The sequence below is a fragment of the Pristis pectinata genome, chromosome 3, assembly GCF_009764475.1.
Source record: "Pristis pectinata isolate sPriPec2 chromosome 3, sPriPec2.1.pri, whole genome shotgun sequence".
Taxonomy (NCBI): domain Eukaryota; kingdom Metazoa; phylum Chordata; class Chondrichthyes; order Rhinopristiformes; family Pristidae; genus Pristis; species Pristis pectinata.
The window spans coordinates 121,960,171-121,985,640 of record NC_067407.1 but is presented as its reverse complement, the minus strand read 5'-3'; the positions used below and the strand labels follow the sequence as shown (position 1 = coordinate 121,985,640).

General features: G+C 41.1%; 2 protein-coding genes across 2 annotated transcripts in view; one reads left to right on the top strand and one right to left on the bottom strand.

Moving 5' to 3' along the window:
* Positions 1 to 13,806, top strand: part of LOC127568015 (ALK tyrosine kinase receptor-like) — a 257,341-nt gene extending 243,535 nt beyond the window's left edge. Inside the window, exons 18-20 of the mRNA XM_052011262.1 lie at positions 4,503 to 4,637; positions 6,188 to 6,278; positions 12,997 to 13,806. Coding sequence (XP_051867222.1) covers positions 4,503 to 4,637; positions 6,188 to 6,278; positions 12,997 to 13,806 — 1,036 coding nt within the window. The remainder of the gene's footprint in view (positions 1 to 4,502; positions 4,638 to 6,187; positions 6,279 to 12,996) is intronic.
* The window catches only part of zgc:172090 (uncharacterized protein LOC565611 homolog), a 144,076-nt gene that overhangs the window by 13,055 nt on the left and 105,551 nt on the right, over positions 1 to 25,470 (bottom strand). The window lies entirely within an intron of this gene.

Here is a 25,470-nt window from a genome sequence, read left to right as displayed (position 1 = left end):
TTTCCAAAGGCAATCAGGAATGTGTAATAAATGGTGGCCTTGCCTGTTCTACCTAGATCCTGAAACTGAGTTTTAAAAAGTCCATTGCCAATGAGGTTAATCTGAATTGGCCTTCAACTTCATTCAAGGCTTTTAAAGTGGCAACAAATTTTGGCTTCTCTTCACAGGATGTAAGGAGCATTCCCAATGAGGCTTCAGTTGGTAAGAAAAAACAAACAAAAAACTGATATACTGTACTTAAATTTCAATTTCCTAAATATATAGAAACAAATATCACTGCTGTCAGAGTAATCTTCAGCCCTGTCCTTTGCATTATCTGTTTGACTCAAAAATCACAGAGCATGTTCATTGAATGAGAATAATGTCACCACTTTGAAACCACTAAGCTTTAATGTAGGACTTCCTTGCTATCAGTCAGAAATGGCAATTTACATTCGTACACTGGAGTTAATTTGGAATACTATCTCAAAAATACTTCACAGAGGTGTGAAGAAAACAAATGCTGCACTGAAAGACAGGAGTGACCAAAAGAGGTTGTTGAACAGAAATTTTAAAGGGAGAAATTATTTCAACAGTTAGAGAACCATAGATAGATTCACTGAGAGATACAGCATGGAAGTAGGCCCCTTGACCCATTCAGTCCGCATCCATACACAAATCCTACCCTAACTCATTTTTATTCACCTCACGTTCCCATCAACTCCCCTTGGATTCTGCCATTCACTGACAATTGGGGCAACTTACAGTGGCCTACTAACTACCAACCAACACCCTTTTGGGTTGTAATAGACTCCCAAGGAGGAATATGAGGTGTTGTTCCTCCAATCTGTGGCTGGCTTCAAGGTGGCAGTAGAGGAGGCCATGGATAGACATGTCAATATGGGAGTGGGATGTGGAATTGAAGCGGGTGGCCACTGGGAGGTCCTGGCTGTTGCGGCAGATGGAGCGAAGGTGCTGCCTTGGGAGTCTCCCAACCTGATGGCCTCAACATTGATTTCTCTAACTGCTGGTAACCCCACCCCTTCTTTTTCTCCCCCCCCCCACTCCTTTGTCTTCCCTTATTCCTGTGACTCCTTTCCCTCGCCTTAATGACCCGCCCAGCTCCTTCCTCCCCTCCCCCATCCTTTATTCCATGGTCCACTGCCCTCTCCTATCGGATTCCTTCTTCAGCCCTTTGCCCCTTCTACCTATCACCTTTCAGCTTATTACATCTCCTCCCCCCCCCATTCACCTACCATCCCCCTCACACCTGGACTCACCTAGCACCTGAACTCGCCTATCCCCTGCCTGCTTGTGCTGCTCCCCCTCCCCCCACCTTCTTATTCTGGCTTCTGCCCTCTTCCTTTCCAGTCCCGACGAAGGGTCTCGGCCCGAAATGTCGACTGTTTATTTCCCTCCATGGATGCTGCCTGACCTGCTGAGTTCCTCCAGCACTTTTTGTGTATTGCTCCAGATTCCAGCATCTGCAGAATTTTTTCTGTCTCCCTTTTGGGTTGTGGGAGGAAACCGGAGCACCTGAAGGAAACCCACGGGGTCACAGACAGAAACTCAATGCAGAAAGCACTCGATGTCACTGGAGCTGTGAAGCAGCAGCTCTATCTACTGCCCCACTTTGCCACCCCTGAAGACGGTGCTGTTGTTGGGAGCAGGGTAGGCACAAGGGACTAGGGACAGAAAAGTGGGGAACTGCTTTTCTGGCTGAAGATGGTTATTGACATAACACAGGCTAGGACCATAGCGATTTAAAGACAGCAAATGAAAACTGAGAAAACTCTAAAGGACATCTGTTCTAGAAATAAATCAAAAATCACACTGGTGCTGTTGAAAGGAAAGAGGGACTCATCTGAATTGGGGTTAAATGCAGACAGCTTTAATTGGCATCTGGATTTGCTAAATGGTGATAGTGGGAGACTCATTCCCGAGCACTGACAGTTGTCATCTTGATGAACACAAAAATTCGTCTTAAAATAATCACCAAGACTCAAAAAGACAAGAATGGGGAACAACATAACTGACAATCAGCATGCAGTTAATTTTCATGTGACAGCTTCTGAAGACTCTACTGTAATATTTGATTTATCACTGTGTGTTTTAAAATAAGCAGTGATTTAACAGAATTCCACTACCTTTTAGTTATCATGCCTAGAAATTCAATAACATTGAATTTCTATCTATCCATCACCTCTCAGCTTATTACATCTCCTCCCCCCCCCCATTCACCTACCATCCCCCTCACACCTGGACTCACCTAGCACCTGAATTCACCTATCCCCTGCCTGCGTGTGCTGCTCCCCCTCCCCCCACCTTCTTATTCTGGCTTCTGCCCTCTTCCTTTCCAGTCCCGACGAAGGGTCTCGGCCCGAAATGTCGACTGTTTATTTCCCTCCATGGATGCTGCCTGACCTGCTGAGTTCCTCCAGCACTTTTTGTGTATTGCTCCAGATTCCAGCATCTGCAGAATTTTTTGTCTCCCCCTTTTGGGTTGTGGGAGGAAACCGGAGCACCTGAAGGAAACCCACGGGGTCACAGACAGAAACTCAATGCAGAAAGCACTCGATGTCACTGGAGCTGTGAAGCAGCAGCTCTATCTACTGCACATGGGATTGAATTATAGCAGGAAAATAATTGATAAAATTATAACCTTATACTGTACATAACATGTGAACTCCAAGTCTCATCACTTGATCACTTGAAAACATACCTTTCTTTTACTCTTGCTTGCTTATTCACGGCATTGAATCTGCTTCCGTAACAGCAGTGTCACATTTCTTTCAACACAGCAGCACCTCACAGCTCCAGTGACCCGGGTTCAATCCTGACTTCAGGTGCTGTCCGTGTGGAATTTGTACATTCTCCCTGTGACTGCGTGGGTTACCCCGGGTGCACCGCTTTCCCCCCACATCTCAAAGATGTGGAAGTTGGTCACTGTAAGATGCCCCTACAGTGTAGATGGTGATAGAATCTTGGAAAGATGATGGGACTATTGGAAGAATAAAAATGGGATTAGTGTCAAATTAGTGTAAATGGGTGTTGGTCGATGTGGGCTGACTGGTCTGTTCCTGTGCTGTATGGCAAACATTGCAGCAAGTCAGGACGTGGGCCCTCACCACCAGTGACAGATAGGGTGAGTAATAAATACTGATTTCGCTGTAATGTCGACCAGCCTTGCTGTATAACTCTATGACTCTGTGTTCCATGAGCAGTAACCAATAAATAGGAACTGGATCCCCAGAGTGATATAGTTACCATGTTTCTGATAATCTGTAGTGGCCCCCTGCTCACAAATCATGACAACACAGAACCAAGCATTTCAAAGTGTTTTCCAGATCCAATCAAGAGAATAAAGCCATAGTCAGTGAACCATCTCCCTTTGTCATCCTCAGTTTCCATGTGCCTTTGCCTGTTCTATGACTATTGCACTGTACTCCCTCCCTTAAGGTGAAGGAGATTGTAGATGGCTGCAAATGGGCCATGGTGATCTGGTTTAGGGCTTCAGTGCCTTGCCATGAATAGCAACAGTCTGGGCTAGCAGGCTAATAGGCAACTGTTGGAATGGCATTGGCAGGAGCATGAGTGTTGTCCTCCTGTCAATTCATTCCCCACACAGCCATTGGCAGGACAGAACTCTGGAATACCTCAACATCCTTGAAGCTCCTGACAATAGTGGAACCTAGGCACATGAAGGCAGTAACCAGAGCTCATTTTTCAGCAGTCATTTATTGGGTGGCATGTGCCAGTGAAGATGTGATTTCTGATATCTTTCAATGCAACTCATGTTTTATCCACAAGTGTCAACTTGGAGCTGGCTACTACTTGCATGCTGGAAATGTAGATCCCAAGCCTCTGCAAAACAGTGCACAAGGTTGGAGCTGGATTCTCCCCATGCTCTGAGAAAGATCGGACAACATCCCAAACATCTCAATGTACAAGGATTCACAGTATCTTCTTCCTTCTCCATGGAATAATACTTCCCTATTGCTGGAGCCTGGTATGGGTATTTGTCATGAAATTACTTCGACTTAACATGCCAATGAAGAAAACTTCACAATCGGTATCTCCTAACCACAAGGCCTTGCATGAGGTGTGTGCTAAAAGGTGCTGGTCTCCTTCACAGTATACTTTAGTGAATGCTTAGCCAGCTGAATGAATTTCTCGATGCATATTATTTTTAATTCATCTGCTTATGCTTTGTACCTGCAAAAGCCTCAAAACAGGATAGAAAAATCAAAGACAATTTGCACCATGTTAACTGGTTCTTGCTTTTAAGCAAAGATATAAAAGTTGGATACCTGATCATACAACTCTTCATTTGCCACAAAAGCACAGTCCCATTAAACAATGAAAATAAACACGGAGAAAGGAATTAATGTAAAGATTAATACAGTCTCAAAATGGAGGAATTTCAGAGAGTGACATACTCTTGAAAAACTACCATATTGGCTTTGAGTTCATTTGTTCTTCTATTGAGTGGTCTAAGATTGTGCATTGTTGTTTTGTTGCAGGTCCTTTGGAGTGTTACTGTGGGAAATCTTTTCACTTGGGTACATGCCGTATCCCAGTAAGAGTAACCAGGAGGTGCTGGAGTTTGTCACTAATGGTGGTCGAATGGACCCACCTAAAAACTGCCCTGGTCCAGTGTACGTAAACTCTTCTCAAACTGTTTTGCATCTCTCCCCAGAAGGCTTATCTGGACAAATTAAATCCTCATGTTACTCATTTTCAGTCTCTGGTATAATTTTATCTTATCGTCTTCTGTTGGGGTTACAGACATTCCATCGATCTAATCTACTTACTGACAGGCTGGTACACAGAGATCATTAGATAGCTTTTCATTTCTAAAATTGGCTCCCTGTTAGGAAACAAGGAGAAGGGATTAAGATGATCCAGTTTATACGGGTTACATGTAATAGTGCTGTAATGATTTAGTTTTGAACAATCTTGTATGCAGTCTGGAAAGATCTAATGTAGTCAGATCTGCACACAGGCTGCCTGCACAATGCTATAAAGGGATGAATTTTAAACATAAAATAGTTTTAATCACCTAATCTCAGTAATTTAAAGAAATTTAAAAAGTTATAAAAGATTTCCTGTCTAAAGTATAAATGTTCTGGTTTTATATATATTGTATTTAAAGAAATGAACTTAACCGTAAGATTTAGTATATTGAGAAAATCTTCAATCAACAGGGTTGTACAATCAAGATTTCCTTGCAGAAGGATGTACTTAGCTCTAAAATAATCCAAAATACTCATGCACTTGAAAAAATGTTGTTACTTTCTCAGTAGCTGCTGAGATTGAGTAATCTTGGAATAAATTGAATTGTCACTTGAGAATGGGATAATAATTAGAGCCTTTGGGCTGTAGCTTGATTAGTAGTCCGTGTCCTGATCACACCCACAGCGTTGACAAGTCTAAATGGTGCACCGATCACACCAAATTTTACTTCAACTTTGTCCCTGTAATTAAAGGGAATTTGCAAGCTGATTTATGTATTTTTTTTCCTGTGTTAGTGATGTTGGGAACAGTTTGAGAATGAAATGCATAATTAACATGTCAAAGTGTAGCTGTGCTTCTGTCCATGGATCAAGTTTTGATATATGCAAGCATTTGACCTCCAGTCTTGACTATATCAGTAGCCACACTGAAGTCTGTTTAATGTAGAGCTGTCACTTTTTCCTGTGTCTTGAAGGATGAGGCAGAGAGTGGGCACAGGGCTTCACATATCTTCTACAATACCTGTGAAAGTTTATTGCAAGCTGTAATGACTGTTACCTTGCAAATTGCAGCTGTGCAAAAATGTATACCTAGTAATCCATTATTGCTTCCTGAAGAGCCCAATGGTAAATGTCATTAAATAAACAATACCCAGCCACATAAATCTCCCCATAATGTCACTGTAAAAACACAAATTGCTACTGCCAAAAGGGCTCAATAGTGCCACATGCTGTTTAGCTTGTTGCATCATAGGCTGATGATTCTCCAGAGATGGGCATAGAAACTACATCAACAGCTTTAAGTAGTTTGTTGCAAAATGCAGTGAAATTTCTAGGTTTACAATGCTACAGTATTACCAATACTGAAAGAAATAAAAGGGAAAATAAAAATAAACAAATGTTATTGAAAAACTAGGAATAAATACCACAAACCTAGAATACTGTTCTACTTATTTTGATTTTTTATATTTCAGGTACCGAATAATGACTCAGTGTTGGCAGCATCAGCCAGAAGACAGACCCAATTTTGCAACCATATTGGAAAGAATAGATTACTGTACACAGGTAATCATTATCTCAGGGCAGAGTTACATTTATCTAGCACTATAGACGTCAGTTTGATCCTTAAGTGGAATAGAATAATATGGTGAATACTATAAATCAAATCTTTCAAAAGCATTCCACAAGGTATTGCTACAGGAACCAAAAGTGGAAGTCCAGAAGACTTAAGATGAAGTTATAAAGCGGATTAATAATTGGTGAGGTAAAAAGAAAGAAGAGAAAACAGAAGGGAAAACAGCAGAAAACACAGGGATGAAATACAGGAGAAAAATGAAATAGAAGGAGTTCTAAGGAACTGATTCTTGAGATCACAATATGGAGACATAGAAAGGATTTGAGGAAAATTGATACAAGCCTTAAATCACAGAAAAAAAGAAATGAATTCATCCCATGAAGACAAATAACAGCATTCAGGCTTTTTCTTTACCCATGAAGTGAAATAACTCTTAAAATGTTTTGGAGACATGGGAAAAATGCCAAGCTGGCCTTCATTACAAGGGAATGTATCAGGAGGTCAGAAATGTTTGGTTAGTGGTGAAGATCACAGCTGATTAGAGGAATGGGAGAGGAGGGATGGGAGAGGAATTAGGAGACCATGAGAAGGGTGATGTTTGGATGATAGGGCTGTGGGTGGTTGGGTGACTAGGGACATTTGGCAGTGGATGGAAGTGTAGATCTGGGTTGTCTGTGGTGCTGGTGGATGGGTGGTGTGAATTGGGAGACTGATGATGTTTGAATAGTGGTGAGTTGTATGGGAGACCGGATAAGCAGCAGCTCAGGGGTTGGGATGTGCAACTCAAGCAATTTGTGGTGTTGGAATGAAACAGATGAAGAATCAAGGCCTGTGCAGGGAACTTGGGTCAGTGAAAGATTGGGGCAAACAGGCTGGGAACTGGAGGCAAGTGAGATGGAAGGCTGGAGGATCAGGGAGTCAAAGGATGAATGTAAATTATTTCTCTCCTGACAAGCGACCCAGTCCAGCATTTTTTTGGGAAAACCAAGTTGTCCCAAGAGTGCCCAAGCATGGTTATTATTCTGGGAATTATGTCATTGTGTGCACCCAGACCTGTGAAAATCAGCTTGGTGTGTAACGATGTCTCACATTCAAAAATGTCTGATCAAATTTCCAGAATGAAGAGAAACAAACTGGAAATTCATTATGCAATTGAATTTCTGGCCTTTAATCTTTGGTTTTCAATCCATACCATATCCACAGCTACCTTGATTACAGCTCCTCACAGCCTGTCTCTTGCAAAGATTCTATCCCTTTTTCTCAATTTCTCCACCTCTGCCACATCTGCTCCCATGATGAGGCTTTCCACTCCAGGACATCTGAGATGTCCAATTTCTTTTCTAAGTGGGGCTTCCCCCCGACTGTGGTGGAGAGAGCTCGCACTCGTATCTCTGCCATTTCTCACACTTCCACTCCTCCCAGACCCAACAGGGTTAGGGTCCCCCTCGTCCTCACATTTCATCACACCAGCCTACGTATCTAATACATATTCTCCGGCATTTCCACCATCTCCAACGGGACCCCACTACCAAGCATATCTTCCCCTCCCCACCCCTTTCTACCATCTGCAGGGACTGCGATCTCCACAACTCCCTAGTTCACTCCTCCCGCCCCCCCACCCAGCCCACCCCCACCCCAGGAACTTTCCACTGCCCCCACCATAGGTGCAACACCTGCCCCCTACACCACCTCCATCCAGGGACCCAAACTGTCCTTTCAGGTGAGACAGAGATTCACCTGCACCTCCCTTAATATCATCTACTGCATTTGGTCTCCTGTACGTTGGTGAGACCAAACACAGACTTGGTGACCGTTTCTCAGAACACCTGCGCTCTGTCCGTAATTACGATCTGCATCTCCCCATTGCCAGTCACTTCAACTCCCCCTCCCACACTAGCACTGATATGTAAGTACTCGGCCTCCTCCACTGCCAGGAGAATTCCAAGTGCAAACTGGAGGAACAGCACCTCATTTTCCATCTTGGAACCTTGCAGCCTAATGGCATGAACTTTGAGTTCTCCCACTGTAAGTAACCCCCACCCCCCCTTTCCCCACAACCCCCCTCCCCACCATGCATCTTCTCTTCTTCCCTTTCCTAGTCTCTCGCTTTTTTTTCTACCCTTTTTTTCCCCTTTCTCTCCTTACCTTTGACCCATCCCCCCACTGGACCTGCTCTCCCCTCCTCCCCGTACCTGCTTATCACTATCTCCTATCTGCATCTACCCATCACCACCTTGTGCCTAGCCCGCCTGCCCTCTTTTGTCCACCTATCACTGCCCTGCTTTTCCCTCCTATATATTGGGCTTCCCCTTTACCTATCTTCAGTCCTGAAGAAGGGTCCTGACCCAAAATGTTGTCCGCTTGCTTTTCTCCACGGATGCTGCCTGGGCTGCTGAGTCCCTCCAGCATCATCGTGTCTTTCGTCTAGATTCCAGCATCTGCAATCCTTTGTTTCTCGGTTGTGGATGGGAAGAGGTATCGATGGAGCGGAATGGCTATTAAGAGGTTCCTCAAACCAACAGATCAGATGTAGAACTTCTTATCCACCAATAAAACTACACTAAACATGACTTCAGAATTGAGTGCCTGTCGGGGGATATCAAAACAAAAGAGAGAGTTAAAAAATTAATGTGATCAAGTGACAGGGTGAACATAAATGAACAGGTGGGAACAATGGTCAATTGTCATTCCTGTTGCCTCATACTGATTTTGTGTTTTCTTTTTGTAAAACTGTGAGGCAAACTGTTAAATAGTGAGAAAGATTGTAACAGACCAGAAGAGATAGGCTAGCTGAAAGGGTTGAGAAGTGGTAATTTAAATTTAATACAGAAAAATGTGAGGTGATGCACAGTAACTGAAGGAATTAGGAGAAGCAATATAGATTCAATGGCATAGCTCAAAATGGCATGAAAGAACAAAATGAGCTGCGTGTACATAGGTCTTTGGGAGTGAATGGGATCCTGGGATTGGGTAGAAAGACTGAGAAGTGCTGAACCTGGACAAAACACAGGTTAAACCACAACAGGAGTATTGCATCCAATTCTGGTCACCACACTTTAGGAAGTTTATGAAGATCCTAGAAAGAAAACAAAAGCAAAATATTAGAATGGTTCCAGGGGTGAGAGATTTCAGTGCTAAGGGCATGGATAGCTATGTGAGATTGGGATATTATAGCCATTACAGAAATGTCATTAAGGAAGGGGCAGGAGTGGCAACTTAATGTTCCGGGATACAGGTGCTTTGGATACAGATGCTTCAGGTGAGATAGAGGTGGAGGAAAGAGAGGAGGGGAAGTTGCTTCTTTGATTAAGGGAAACATTACAGCAGTATCTAGGGATGACATCTGGTGAGGGTTTATGGGTAGAATTGAGGAGTAAGAAGGGAATAATCACCTTGTTGGGATTGCACCATAGGACCCCAAATAGTCCTCAGGAATTAGAGGAATAAATGTGCAGGGAGATTGGGAAGAGTTGTAAGAATAATAGGATTGTCATTTTAGAAGATTAACTTTCCTAACATCGACTGGGATTGCCCAGATGGGGTGAAATGTATTCAGTGTGTTCAGGAAAGTTTCTTCAGGCGGTATATAGAGGCCCCTACCAGGGAGGAGACAAAAATTGGTCAATTCCTGGGAAATAAGGAAGGGCAAGTGACTGAGGTCATGGTAGGGGAGCACTTTGAGACCAGTGATCATAGTTCTGTTAGTTTTAAAACAGTTATGGAAAGGGGCAGAACTGGTCCGCAGGTTCGATTTCTGAATTGGGGCTAGGTGAATTTTGATGGTATTAGACAAGAACTTGCAAAGGTTGATTGGGCTAGATTGTTTGTGGGCAAAGGGACCTACATCAAGTGGGAGGTTTTTAAAAGTGAGATAGCAAGAGTTCAAGGCCTACACGTTCCTGTTAAAGTAAAAGGCAAAGCTGCTGGGAGCTGGGAACTCTGGATGTCAAGGGATATTGTAACTCTGGTCAGGAAAAAGGTGGCGGCTTGGGTCAGATACAGGCAGCTGGGATCAAGTGAATCACTGGAGCTGTATAGAGGATGTCGGAGTACACTCAAGAAGGAAATTAGGAAGGCCAAGAAGGGGTATGAGAAAATTAAGGAGAATCCTAAGAGATTTTTTAAGTATATTAAGGGAAAAAGAGAATTGAGCCCCTCAAAGACCAAAATGGAAATCTATGCGTGGAGCCACTGGAGGTGGACAGAGTTCTCAGTGATTATTCCTCCTCTGTTTATACAATGGAGAAAGATGTGAAGACTTGGGAACCTGGCAAAGTTAATGGAAATGTTTTGGGAGCAGTCCATATTACGGTAGAATAGGTGTTGCCATGTGTTAAGATGTATGAAGGTAGACAAATCTCCAGGTCCGGACAAGCTATGTCCAAAAACACTATGGGAAGCTAGAGAAGAAATTGTGGGAGCCCTCGCTAAAACATTTGCAACATCACTATCCTCTGACAAAATGCAAGAAGACTTGAGGACAGCAAATGTTCTGCCTTTATTTAAAAAGGGCTGTAAGGATAGACCTGGTAACTATAGACCTGTTAGCCTAACACCTGTGGTAGGTAAGTTGCTGGAAAGCATTCTGAGGGATAAGATGCACTTACATTTGGAAAGGCAGGAGTTGATTAGGGGTAGCCAGCATAGTTTTGTGTGTGGGAGATCTCATCTTATGAATCTGAGTGAGTTTCTTGATGAAGTAAGGTTGATGAGGGGAGGGTGGTAGATGTAGTCTATGGATTTCAGTAAGGCTTTTGCTAAGGTTCCGTATGGTAGGCTTTTCTGGAAGGTTAGATCGCATGGCATGCAAGGAGAGCAAGCAAACTGGATAAAAAGTTAGCTGGATGGTAAGAAGCAGAGGATGATGGTGGACGGATGTTTCTCAGACTGGTCTGTGACTAGTGGTGTGCCCCAGGGGGTCAGTGCTGGGCCCATTATTATTTGTCATCTATATTAACAATTTGGATGAGAATATGTGAGGAATAGTTATTAAGTTTGCAGATGACACTAAAATAGGTGGCGTCATAGACAGTGAAGAGGACTATCAAGAATTGCAGTGGGATCTTGGTTGGCTGGGCAGGTGGGCTGAAGAATGGCAAATGGAATTTAATTCAGATAAGTGCTAAGTATTACATTTTGGAAGGACAAATCGAGGTAGGACCTTTACATTGAATGGAAGTGCTCTGGGTGCTGTTGTAGAACAGAGGGACCTTGGAGTGCAGGTGCATAGTTCCCTTAAAGTGGAGTCACAGGTAGACAGGGCAGTGAAGAAGGCTTTTGGCATGCTGGCTTTCATTAGTCAGGGCAATGAATATAGAAGATGAGAGGTTATGTTGCGAATGTACAAGATGTTGGTGAGGCCATACTTGGAGCATTGTGTTCAGTTTAGGTCACCCTGTTAAAGGAAGGATGTAACTAAATGGGAAAGAGTGCAAAAAAGGATTTACAAGGATGTTGCCAGGAATCGAGGGACTGGCTTATAGGGAGAGGTTTGACAGGCTGGGCCTTTACTCCTTGTTGCATAGGAGACTGAGGGGTGATCTCATAGATGTCTATAAAAACATGAGGGGCATAGATAGGGTGAGCAGTCTTTTGAAAACTAGAGGGCATCGTTTTAAGGTTAGAGGTGAAAGGTTTAATAAGAACCTGAGGGGCAACTTTTTTTACATAGTGGGTGATAGATATATGGAACCAGCTGCCAGGGGAAGTGGTTGAGGCAGCTACATGAGATACATTTCAGAAGTATGTGGGCAGAAATATGGATGACAAGAGTTTAGAGGGATATGGGCCAAGTGCTGGGAAATGGGATTAGCTTGAATATACATTTTGGTTGTCATGGACACGTATGGACCAAAGGGCCTTTTTCCATGCTGTACAACTCTATGACACTGTAATGTTAGAATGGAGAAGCGGGGGTGTTCTTTAACAAAAAAGGTTGAAAGGAAATTCAATAAAAATGTATGAGATCATGACTAGTTTAGATGGGATGGGTAGAGGGAAGCTGTTTTCATTAACACCAAGGGATCAAGAAGGAACTCACTGCCACATTCTCAAGGGCAATCAGCACTGGACAATTGATGCGGGTTTTGCCAGTGACAGCCAGATCCTGAAAAAATGAGTCAATTAAAAATAAGAGCAGAGGAAGGCACTAATGGTAATGCATTACTAGAAGTTGGTATAAACTCAATGAACCAAATAACTTACTTCTGTGTCATAACAATCCAGTTTGGTGATACAAAGCTGCAATATTGCATGTGGATTTCTGTAGCTTAGTACATACCGCTTCCCATTCCTGCTGGTGTGAAAGAGCGACTTCAAGATGCACTGATATTCAGTAAAGTCAAAACTGTGGTGATGGCAGTAGTGATTGGCAAGGTAACTGGTTAGGCAGCAGATTGTCGGGCATTTGGTTTACAGAGGATTATGAATGTCTTTGAACTTAATTCCTCTCTGATGGTGGTTCCTCACTCTGAGATTCTTTCCCATGAGTATCTGTACTCCTCTGCCATTAGATTCACTGCTAAGTCTGGGATTTCCACTTTCCTTAACTAGAATAAAAGCAGAGATGCTGGAAATACCAAGCAGAAAAGGCAACATTTATGAACGGAAAAATAGTTAATATTTCAGATTGATGATCTTTAATCAGCAATTCATAGCTATTATGTGTCCTGTGATCCTGTTAACAATATATTGTTATAATTTCCATAGGATCCCGATGTAATTAATACTTCTTTGCCTGTGGAATATGGACCTCCTGCAGAAGAAGAAGGAAATGTTCCCATGCGCCCAGATGACCCTGATGGATTGGCACCACTTTTAGTTTCACCAGCCCAAGAAACAGAGAATGAGCATGTTTCCACTGACCCCTCCCCATCACCCCAGCGTCCCACCAGCCTCTGCCTTGGTGACCATCGGATCAGGTTTGTTCCAAACGATACTGCTGCTGTACATACTGGAGGTCCAGCTGAGGAGGCGCCTCATGTCACCAAGATATACTCACAAGTGAACAGCTCCTCTGCGTTACAACAAGGCAGGGGCTCCCGGAAAAAACCCACCAACCTCTGGAACCCCACATATGGGTCATGGTTCACAGAAAAGCCTGTTGTGCAAAACAACAACACTTTGACTGACAACCGACCACCAGAAAGGGAAGACTCTGGTTTCCATGCCAGCAGCAGCGTTTCTTCTGCTTCTGTCCCAGCACCAAGGCTACAGGCCTCTGCAGTTGTTCTAGAACCTTCTTCCCTTGTTGCCAATACATTGGATGTGCCTCTGTTCCGGCTGCACCAGTTCCCTTGTGGGAATGTGAGTTATGCATTCCAGCAGCAGCAGAACCACCAGCAAGGACTGTCTTCTGAAGCTACATCTGCTTGTGCTTCTTGTAAGGAAGATTACAACTCACATGTTAGTAAGGGCTTACCTGCCCAACAGGACCCACGTGTTCACCCTGTTGCCAATATACCCACTTGGGACTCGGGACTCTCTCTAGCAGAGGACGTAAATGTTACTATACTGTAAAGGAGATAAACTTAAAGATGGTTTTATTTAGGCAAGTGTTACACCAAATAAAAGCAGCAGCAAGTACCATTTGGCTCACAGGACTAGCACAGGTTCTTGTTTTAAGTCCAAAATATAATGCAAGGCACATTTGAGTACGAAGCAAGCTCCAATGCAACTAATGCATTTGAAGGTACCAAGCTTGGGTACTGGAAAATTTGGGCTGAAGTTATAGCTGTAAGAAAACCTCTTCAGCACCCACTGAGTTAACTTATAATGTGACTTTTGAACTAAAATACCATTTTTAAGTAAAGTTGCACAGCAAGCTAAATCTGAAACACAGAATTCTTCACTCCTTTTACTTTTGCTGGGTTTCATTCCTCTGCTAACCAGCAAAAACCCAGCAGCTTCAGCATCTAAGGAAGGAGATGATCAGGTTTTAAATCTATGAGGGGCATTGTGATCTCAAAATGAAGAAAATGCTTGTATTTATAGGGTACCTTTCACAATCTCAACGTCTCAAAGTACTTAACAGCAATTTCGAAGGGTAGCCACTTTTACAATGGACCAAAACCAATATGAAAAGTTCTTCACGCAAAATGTGAGGGAGAACAGATTTAGCACTATGTAACATCAGAATCTCACTCACGGTTGATATTTTCTCTTGATCAATTTGCAGAAACAATGGTTGGATGGTTAATCTGCACACAAATTACAGGCACCCCAACACTACACTAGAATTGGATTCCAGGTGCCCACTAGACCCAAGATGCTGCAATATACTGTGATGTGTGCTTGTTCTGGGAGGGTATTACTTCTCCCCAGGAAGGCAGTAAGCATTTCACCTCAGCCCAGTTTGTAAGTGAGTGCATGTAAGATTAAAATAAAAATGATTTTTATCTTCAGAGGTTTATGCCTTTTTTCTGATTCAGACCTCTAAGATAGTTCCACAAGTACTGAGAACAAATCATCAGACTGTGAGATTGGGGTTGTAGCAACTTCCAGAATGTGGATATTCCCAATCCTAACTCTCTATTTTTCACTGGACTGAAAGGGATGGATGGAGATTCAGACCAGGAGCATGGGGGAACTAAGACTCTAGTCCTGTATAAGCAGATCCTGGCCTATTTTCTGCACCTTTTGCTACACTCTCACCACTATTACATTAACAGTGTACTGGAAAGGCTAAGAATCTTCATTCCCACATGACAAACAAGCAAAAGACCCCTACTTAAGATCATATTTGATCATTTATTCACCTCTTTCTGATTCAAATCCATTTCTCAATAATACCTGCTAAATTTAGGATTTTTACAATTCCCTACAAATTCTTCAGCAGTGCTTTCCACAAATCAACCATTGTAATGGATATATTTATAAACTAAAATAGAAAATGCTGGAAAAATTCAGCAGATCAGGCAACATCTGTGGAGAGAGAGAGAGAGAGAAAGAGTTAATGTTTCAGGTGGATGAAGTGGAAAGTCATTAACCTGAAATATTAACTTCTTTTCCTCTCACCACAGATGCTGCCTGATTTGCTGCGTATCCCCTGCATTTTCTGCTGTATGTCCAAATTCCAACATAAGCGGTTTTCATTTTTTGCTTATAAACTAATTTTGACTTGCACTTCACTTAAAGTAGAATGTAACTTCTTCTGATTTAAATTGCTGCTAATTAGCCTATCATAAACTACAGAAAATGTAACCTTATTAAGGTTGTTTGTGTTGTTTCAGCAAGCACAGAGCCTTGGATTTGACTAGAGAATAATTTTTAGATTACTATGTGCAAGTGTGACTGTGCCTGATTCTCCTATACATCCTCGTTCCACATTTATGTACAAGTACTTCTTTGTCAAGGTTTTAATTCTTTTTAACTCTTCATATTTGTGCTGCATAGGCACGTTATAGGTGTTAGTGATTCAAATAATATCATTATCTTTATTGAAGAACTCCGTGCTTCTTTACTGAAAATCCCAAGCCTTTGAACTAGTGTTGACTCCATTTCAATCCACTCAGATCTCGAAGATGGATGATCTGCATCACCAGGCAAGGAAATCATCCAGAGGATTTCTGCATATATATTTTGAGAATGTAGAATTTCTGAGAGATATTTTTTCCAGTATGTTCAGGCTAAAAAATTATGGGGTTTTCCTTTTGGACACATCCCAACTGGAGATTTCTTAAGGCTGAATGGTCCTGCTAGTGACTGTATTTTAAAATAGCATTCTTAAACAATGGCCTTGTTTTTAATCTGCTGGAAGTAGGAATGGCCTTCCAATTTTCTTTCAAAATATCATGAGAACCCAATTTGCCATTTTAATCTGAGGCCTGAACAAGGTTAAATTATATTGAGTTAAATTTTATATACCATACCTGGAATATAATGCACAGTTCTGGTCTTCCAAGCTATGTACAATGGAAGGAGTGCCAAAAAAGGTTCATAAGAAGGATTGATTCCTGCAATAGTGTTTTTGCACAATGAGGAAAGAGTAAGAAATTGGGCCTATACTTTCCTGAATTCAGAAGAATGAGAGATGATCTAATTAAAACATACAAAATTCTTATTGGAGTTTGACAGGATTGATGCAGGGATTTCCCTGGCTGGGTGACTAGAACCAGTGGTCTCGTCTCGAAATAAGAAATCAGCCATTCAGGACACAAATGAGAAGAAATTTCTTCACCCAGAATGTATTGAATCTGCAGTTAAAAATTAACGATGGTCTTTTGAAAGGCTGAATGGTTTACACCAGCTTCTGTTTCTACTGTTCTATGAAATTGTTTATTTTTAAATTTCCTTCTGAGGAAGTAGATCAGCAATGTAGCAGAGATTCCATCCCCCAATTCCTCCAATGGAGTTACCTTGTGCCAATAACCATTGCTGCTTGATACCCATCTGCACACCCTTGATTCCTTCCATTTTCAGGTGAGATTCCAAGCTTGCATGTGTTAGTGAAGTGCAGGAGATAATACTCGAGACTTCAAGATGCAAGCTTGTCACTTTCCATTGCTGGGTTCCATCGAGGGTGGTGAGGGTACCTTCCCATCCCTGGATTCAGTTCAGGGCAGCTGCTTCTGAAGTTAATAAATATAGTGGGGAAACAAAAGAAGCAGCAACAAGAAAAGAAACTCAAGTCCTCCAAGCTGGTAGCTTTTTCATGAATTAACTTGAACATTCCACCACATACCTTATTGACTTTTCTTAAGAAATATCTCAGTGTGTCAAATCTATAATGCACTCTGTTTCATCCCCTTTCCAGGATAACATTCCTCAATGCAGGTTAATATAGTTAAATTTCATCTCACTTTTTTATCCTTACCTCCTCTATTTTAATTTTAAATGTAGGTATTTTAGGGGAGGGGAAAGATATACTGAATGTGAATGCCTATATACCAATTGTAACTTATTTAGTTATCTGTTCTGAGTTTATGGAAACATTTGTCTTTGTAATGCTGCATCCTAAAAGCAATTTATTGTGTTCAGCACTTTGAGATGTTTTGATGTTCCATAAATATGAATATCTATTTCCTTTCCCTAAAGGAAGGAAATTCCTGTGCAAAAGTCCTGTGAGGCACTTCAGGTTAGACTTCCACACTCATCTGTTCCAAATAAAAAGGTTATTATTTGATGCTCTGAACTTTCAGCTGCCTCAGAGAGATCTGATCTGTTAATAACTAGGAAGCCAGCTCTTGACATGCCATAAGCAAAAATTCCAACTTACTGATACAGAGAAACAGGTTTATTAGATCAATGCTCCACACTAGGTCGGGGATCTACACGCTGCAGGGAGCTACCACTTCCACAGAAAGTACTGGAATCGTTAAAGAATATAAATGTTCATTATGTCTATTTCTACACTGTTCAAAAACTTCTTGTCATGGTGGAATCCACTCATTACTGACTGCATGGTCACCAAGCCATTATACTTGATTATTTAGAACATGGTGGTGTCAATGTGCAACCTCTTTACATAGGATTTACCAGTTGCAACTCCTCCCTGGTGATCAGTTGGCATTGTAAAGTTACTATTAGGTGCATGGCCCTTTGATTGTTTTACATGGAGCATAGTTATCAGTTACAATGAATAGGTTTTGAAGTTATGTATTTTAAAAAGCTGGATGTTAAAATCAAAAATCAATAAAATGTAGAAATTGCATTATTACCATAAGATTGCTTAATACATTTGTATGAATTTATTTATAAGCTATTTTAATAGAGACATTAACCTTTTTATTTTAAATAGAATGACATCTCAGGTACAGTGGACAGAAATTTGTCACAGAGTGCTAGCACTGTAAACAGTAATTTCTTATTTTAAAATGATTATAATTTAATCAAGATTCTTACTGCTGAAAACACTTTTTGGGAGTAACTGTATGTTAATTTTTAACAAATGCACATGTGGGAATCAAAATTTCCAACAGCAGCTGTCCCATTTGTTAAAACACTGCATGAACATACCTTTATTTTTAGTGAGTATATTTAAACACCATTACATATTATTAATAATAAATGATTCATTCAGTTCGTTACAGTTTATTTATGGTATTCTTCAAGGTGTTAAGTTTAATGAAGACATACTGATGGCATATAAAAAGAATTTCTTGCCAAACATGTAACAGTGTTAACATCCCTTGCTGAGCCATGGTTATTTTAATTTGTGACAGCCTGTGGGAAGTCTGCCTTCTGTTCACAGGGCTAACTACAGGTCGGCATAAATACATCAGGTCAGTCAGCTTTTGAAAGAACATCTAGTGAGGTACATCTAAAATGCTAAAGTGCCCTTTGGTTGAAAGGTCTCATTCTTCTAATACACAGCACTGGCATCTTCCCAATACAGTAGCTAACTCTTAAATCCCATTATATAATGTTTCAATCATTCTTTATGACCTGTTATCAAGCTCTAACATTTTATTTTTAATTTCAGAACTCTATTATTACATATAGTTCTACAGCCCATCTTTATACCAAATAATATAGAAATTAACATCCAAAACTTGCTGTGAATTTCAATGTTGGTTGAACAATGTTAATGTTCATGTTAAACTACATTAATTATATTTGGACTCCTTAATCTGTATTTTACATGTAGCATCTATCTATCCCTGAATAGTATTCACAGCTTAGGTCAAGTCAATTAAAACTCTAGGTATTCAAAATAGTTTCTTTCTTAGAAGCTAAAAAACGAAAATAAAATGCAAAATGTCTGTCACCGTTTGAGCAAGTAATTTGATGGTTTTTCAGCATTCTTAGTGAGAAAGTTCAAAAACAGGAAAAATATTGGCCTACTTTGAATTTTGGTCAAGATTTAATAAGCAATACTATATTATCAATTAATAATTACACTTTGATAGTTTCAGTAACTGAACAACATCCACTACACTATCCATTTTTTTTGGGAGGACGGGGGTTTCTGCAAAACCCTATGGAACAACGGAAGAAACAGACTTGGTCATTTCTGTTAACATAGTGTGGATGGGAAACTGTTTTACTTTGCATAATGTCAACATAAAACAGAAATTCAATAAGAAACACAAAAAAGGATTAGACCATTAGGCCCCTGAAACCTGTATTGTCATTGGTAAGATCATAGGTGATCTTTTACCTCAGCACCACTTTTCTAGACAAACCCCATGTTCCTTCCTTTCCTTAATTTCCAAAAATGTATCCATCTCTGTCTTAATCTGAGTCTCTACAATACTATCAAGCAGAGAATTCCAAAGGTTCATTATCCTCTGGTTGAACATACTTCTTCTCACCTTAGGACTGAAAGTGGCCTTATTCTGAGATGGTGAACTCTGGGGCAATTACCCCATTCCAGGTGTCAATATTGTGAACTGTCATTGCATTTCTCTTATTGCAAACCTGTCCTTCCTTGGGTAAGGAGGCCATACCTGTACACAATATTCCAGATGCTGTTCCACAACAGACTTGTATTATATCAGCAAGAAAACATTCTCATGCAATAAAGTCCAACATACCATCTTTCTAATTGGTTGCTCTTTCTGCATGTTAACTTTAAATGTATAAATGATTCATGTACAAAGGCATTCGGGTCTCTTTGAACACCAACACTTTCTGTCCCTCACCATTTAATAACATATTCTGCTTTTATATTTTTTCCACGAAGTGATGACCTCACATTTTCCACATTATATTCCATCTGCAATGATCTCACTATTCATTTAGCCTGCCTTTATTCCCCCTGAAGTCTCTCTGCAGCTTCCTCATAACTCACACTGCCACTAGCTTTCTGTTGTCAGCTAACCTAGATGTATTACGGTTGGTCTCCTCAGCCAAATTATTGTGTACAGTTTTGGTCACCCTGTTATAGGAAAGATTCATTAAGCTGGAAAGAGTACAGAAAAGATTTACGAGGATGTGGCCATCACTCAAGGGAATGAGTTATAAAGAGAGGCTGAGCAGCTAGGACTTTATTCACTGGAGCATAGGAGACTGAGGTGTGATCTTGTAGCGGTGTATAAAATCATGAGGGGCATAGATAGGCTGAATGTACACAGTCTTTTTCCCGGAGCTGGGGAATCAAAACTAGAGGGCATAGGTTTAAGGTGAAAGGGGAAAGATTTAAAAGGGACCTAAGGGGCAAGTTCTTCACACAGAGGGTGGTGCATACATGGAATAAGCTACCAGAAGAAGTTGTTGAGGCAGGTACAATAACAACGTTTAAAAGACATTTGAACAGGTACATGGATCAGAAAAGTTTGGAGGGATATGGGCCAAACGTGGGCAAATGAGAGTAGTTTAGATGGGCGTCTTGCTTGCCATGGCCTAGTTAGGCTGAAGGGCCTGTTTCCGTGCTGTATTACTCTATGACTCTGTATATATTACCTAGGGCCCAGCTCCAAAACCTGTGGCATGTACTAGTCACAGCCATGCAAACTGACATACACCTATCTCTGTTTTCCATCTATTAGTCAATCCTCAATTCATGCCAGTATATTATTCCTTTCCCTTATGCTTTAATTTTGTTTAATAGCCTCCTGTGTGGCCTTCTGAAAGCTCAATATACCACATCAACAGGTTTCCCTTTATCTATACTGCTAGGTACTACCTCAAATAACTCTGACAGATTTATTAAATATGATTTTCCTTTCATAAATTATTTTCTGAATATTGTGTTGGCATTTCCTTGATATTAGATTCTAATACTTTATATACTGCTAATGTCAGACTTTCAGGTCAGCAGTTCTGTTTTTCTTTCTCTCTCCTAGTGGAGTTACATTTGCTACCTTGCAACCTATGTTTCAGAACCTATGCAACTTTGGAAAATGCAAATGAGTACAACCACCCTCTCACTACTGGGTCTTCTGGTCCTGGGGATTTACCAGCATTCAGTTCAATTAATTTCTCCCATTATTTTCCTACTAATGTTTAGTTCTTTCAGCTCCTTGTTCACTCTGGACTTATTGTTCCCCACTATTTACAGAAATTTTTTGTATCTTCTTCCTTAAAATCAGACACAAAAGTTTAATTTCTCTGCCGTTTCTTTAGTCATCAATGTAATTTCTCCTGGCTCAGTTTCTGAAGGACCCTTAATACATTTTGCTAATCTTTTTGTTGTTACATGTCCATTGAAGTTTTTACAGTCAGTCATTAGGTTACCCTCCTTTCATCCATTCCCTTTCCTTATCAAGTTCTGGATTGTCCTTTCACTGAATTCTGAACTTTTCCCAATCCTCAGGCTATAAACATTTTGGCAACATTATAAGTCGTTTTCTTTGACCTAATACCTTTTTTAACACATTCGCTTATAGATGATTACTAGACATTCCTAATAGGAGTGAGTAATCACCCTTATAATTACAGTGTCCCTTGCTGTGAAGGCCATGCGTGAATATCAACCAAGGAAGGGTGAGGATTCGTATATTCTGTGGTCAAACGGTCTTCCTATACTTTTTAAATTCTCACATGGGTTATTAATTTAAATAATCACATAGTTAATTATGTGAAATGACAAGATGAGCGAAGTGTGAGGCTATTTAAGCCAGCTATTTTAAAATCAGGCTTATCTGTTGTTATAGTTGAATGGTATCTGTTTTTCTCCCTGATTCTGATAATAAAGAAAACTCTACAATAGTTTCCTCTAATTGGAGCACCATTATTAAAATCAGAGTATTTTCTATCAAAGGTCTAGATGGTCTAATCTGACCACCATGGTACATGACTATGTGCATTCCATGTGGAGGAGGAATAAGTTTTCATGGGGGTGGAGGGTAGTTGGCATAGTAGCACAGCTAAAAGTGGGCGGCATGGTAGCGTAGTGGTTAGCGCAACGCTATTACAGCACCAGCGATCGGGGTTCGATTCCCATCGCTGTCTGTAAGGAGTTTGTACGTTCTCCTGTGTCTGCGTGGGTTTCCTCCGGGTGCTCTGGTTTCCTCCCACATTCTAAAGATGTAGGGGTAGGTTAATTTGAGTTTAAAATGGGCGGCGCGGACTCGTTGGGCTGGAAGGGCCTGTTACCACACTGCAAATAAATTTTTTTTTTAAAGTTTAAAATTTAAAATATAAAAAAAACCGCTGCCTCACAGCTCCAGCAACCCAGGTTTCATCCTGACTTCTGATACTGTTTGCACATTCCTCCTGTGAGGCTGTAGGTTTCCCCCAGGCGCTCTGGTTTCCTCCCAATATCCCAAAGGTGTGCTGGTTATTTGGTTACTATAAATAATCCCTAGTGTACAGGGATAAAAGTGGGACAATGAGATTGATGGGATTTGTTCCGAGAGCTGGCAATAGACTTAATGGGCTAAATGGCTTCCTTCTATGCTGTAAGGAGATATGAAAACACTGAAACCTACAGTCCTACAAAAGACTCCTATAAATCTAGACATAATCAAATTCAAGTCAGTGTAACCAAAATTGTAAAATGAGCTATATTATCACTGGAGTTTGCTTCCCAATTGAATAGGCACAAGAAGTTTAGTTTCCATTTTATTTCCCCTTCAAGTGAAGAAAAGTTGGCCCACTCATGGCTAGGTGGTGGATGTGATGCCAATCAAATCAGTGAGTGTCCCAGAAAGTGTAAAGTGGTCTGAATTTTGTAGGAAATGCATCTATCAAAGCAAGTAAAGAGTCTGCTATCATAGTCCTGACATGCCACGTAGATGGTAAAACACCACTGGGAAGTCATGCGTTTATGTATTTCCATGACGGTTCAGTTAAAGTTTTAGTTAACAATGACTTACACATGATTTTGATAATAGAGGTTTAAACATTATTAATGCCAAGTGGAGATGGTTAGACAATTTTGTAAATGAATCTAATTAGGACATATATTACTTGTTAAAGCATGGATGATGCCCAAATGTTGCTGCATGTGGGCCTACATTATTTCATAATCTGAGGAGTTGCGAAAAAAAAATTGAACATGTGAAAACATCAGGAAGCATACCCACTTCTGCCCTTATGACTGAGAGAAAGCATTGATGAAGCAGCTGAAGGTGATTTGGCCTCCAACAACACATCATATTCCTCTACTCTAGGCACAACTCAAGTCAATTTCCTACTCATCTTCACTAATTTCAATTCTACCAACACTCCTAGTTGCCACACTCGGCCAAAAACTTTAGAACATAAAATAGCACAGCACAGTATGGGCCCTTCAGCCCACAATGTTGTGCCGACCTATATGAACACCTACTCCTTGATCAATCTAACTATTCCCTCCTACCAGCCCATAAACCTCCATTTTTCCCTCCGTTTTGATGCTTTCCTCGTCTCATTTCTGGAATTCAGTTTTTTCGTTCATGTTTGGGCCAAGGCTATAACAATGTCAAGAGCTAAGTGTTCCTGGTGGAACCCACACCAGGCATTTGTTAGCAGACGATTAGAGTCACTTGATTAAGCTAACAACAGCCACATGTGTAGCAGGCACACAATGAGATTCACACTTCCACAGGAAATATAACAGCACAGGCCATTGGCCTGCTGAAGCTGCCTGCCCCTCTCTGGGGGTGCCTAAAACAGATCGGCAGAGATTTGTAAAAGTCATCTGGAGGAGCAGGAGGTCCCTTTCTCTGCATGACAAACTATCAATAGCTATGCTGCTAAATGCAACCCCACTTCCCAGCAGTTTCGCATCTTAATTTGCTCAAGTAATTGTCATAGATTCTGCTTGGCCACACAATAACAATAGCCAACAGAAAATGAACACTGTTCAGCCAATATATAAAGTAAATTATGCTTTATCACATTTAAACACAAATGTGTATGGTACCAGACAACATTCTGGCTGTAGTCTTGAAGACCTGTGCTCCAGAACTTGCTGTGCCTCCATCCAAGACATTCCAGTATTAATACAACACAGGCATCTACTTGACAATGTGGAAAGTTGCCCAGGTAAGTCCTGTTGACAAAAAAATTCAGAGCAAAACCAGTCTGACTAATTACTGCCCACAGGTTGACTCTCAGTCATCAGAAAAGCAATGGAATATGTCATCAGTACCTACTTGCCAATAACTCAGTACATCAATGCTTAGGATTTAGACCCAGCAAAGACGAAGGAATGATGATATATTTCCAGATCATGATGGTGAGCAACTTGGAGGGGAACTTATAAGTGGTAGTGACAATCCCTGCGATCCTTGTCCTTCTTTGTTGTAGAAGTTGAGTTTGAGAGGTGCTGTCAGAGTAGCCTGAGCAAGAAAACTATAGTGCATTTTGTATATACCACATGCTAAAGCCACTCTGCACTTATGGTGGATGAAATGAATGTTTAGGGCATTTGATGGGCTGATACAAGCAGGCTGCTTTGTTCTGCATGGTATCAAGATTGCACATTGTTGAAGCTGCACTCATTTACGGAAATGGAGAGCATTCAATTACGCTCCTCATTTGTGCCTTTCAGTGAAGGCTTTGGATTGTCAGATGGTGAGTTACTCACTGCAATATACCTAATCCCTGACTAGCTCTTGTAGCTACAGTATTTATGTGGCTGGCCCAGTTTAATTTCTGATCAACATTGATGGTGGGTGACTCAGCAATGGAAGTGCCACTGAATGTCAATGGCAGGTGGCTTGACTTTCTCTTGTTGAAGATGGCCATTGCCTGGCACCTTTTTTGGTGCAAATGCTGCCTTCCACTTATCAGCCAAAACCCAAATGTTGTCTGGGTCTTGATACATGCAAGACATGGACTGTTTTCTTTGCTAAGTGGAGGAGTTGCAAATGAAATTGAATGAACACCCTAAACATTCATTTCATCCACCGTAAGTGCAGAGTGGCTTTAGTGTGTAGCAGACATCCCCACTTCTGACCTTATGATGGAGGGAAGTTCATTAATGAAGCAGTTGAAGATGGCCAGCCTTGGAACAGAGCCTTGAATAACTCCTGCAGTGTTGGCCTAAGGCTGGGATGAATGACATCCAACAACCACAATCACCTTCCTTTGTGTGAGGTATGATTCCAACCACTGGCATGTGTTCCCTTTGCTTGGTTTTAGCTTTACCAGGGTTCCTTGATGCCAGACTCAATCAAGTGCTGCCCTGATTTCAGGGGCAGTCATTCTCACCACTATTTGGGAATTTAGCTCTTTGCTACAAGTATCAACCATAAGCTCTGGTGAGTTCTGGAGTAGTCCTCATAAAATCCAAATCAGGCATCATTGAGCAGATTATTGGTGAGTAAATGCTCCTTGATAGCAATTTTGATCTCAGGGATGTCAGTAAAT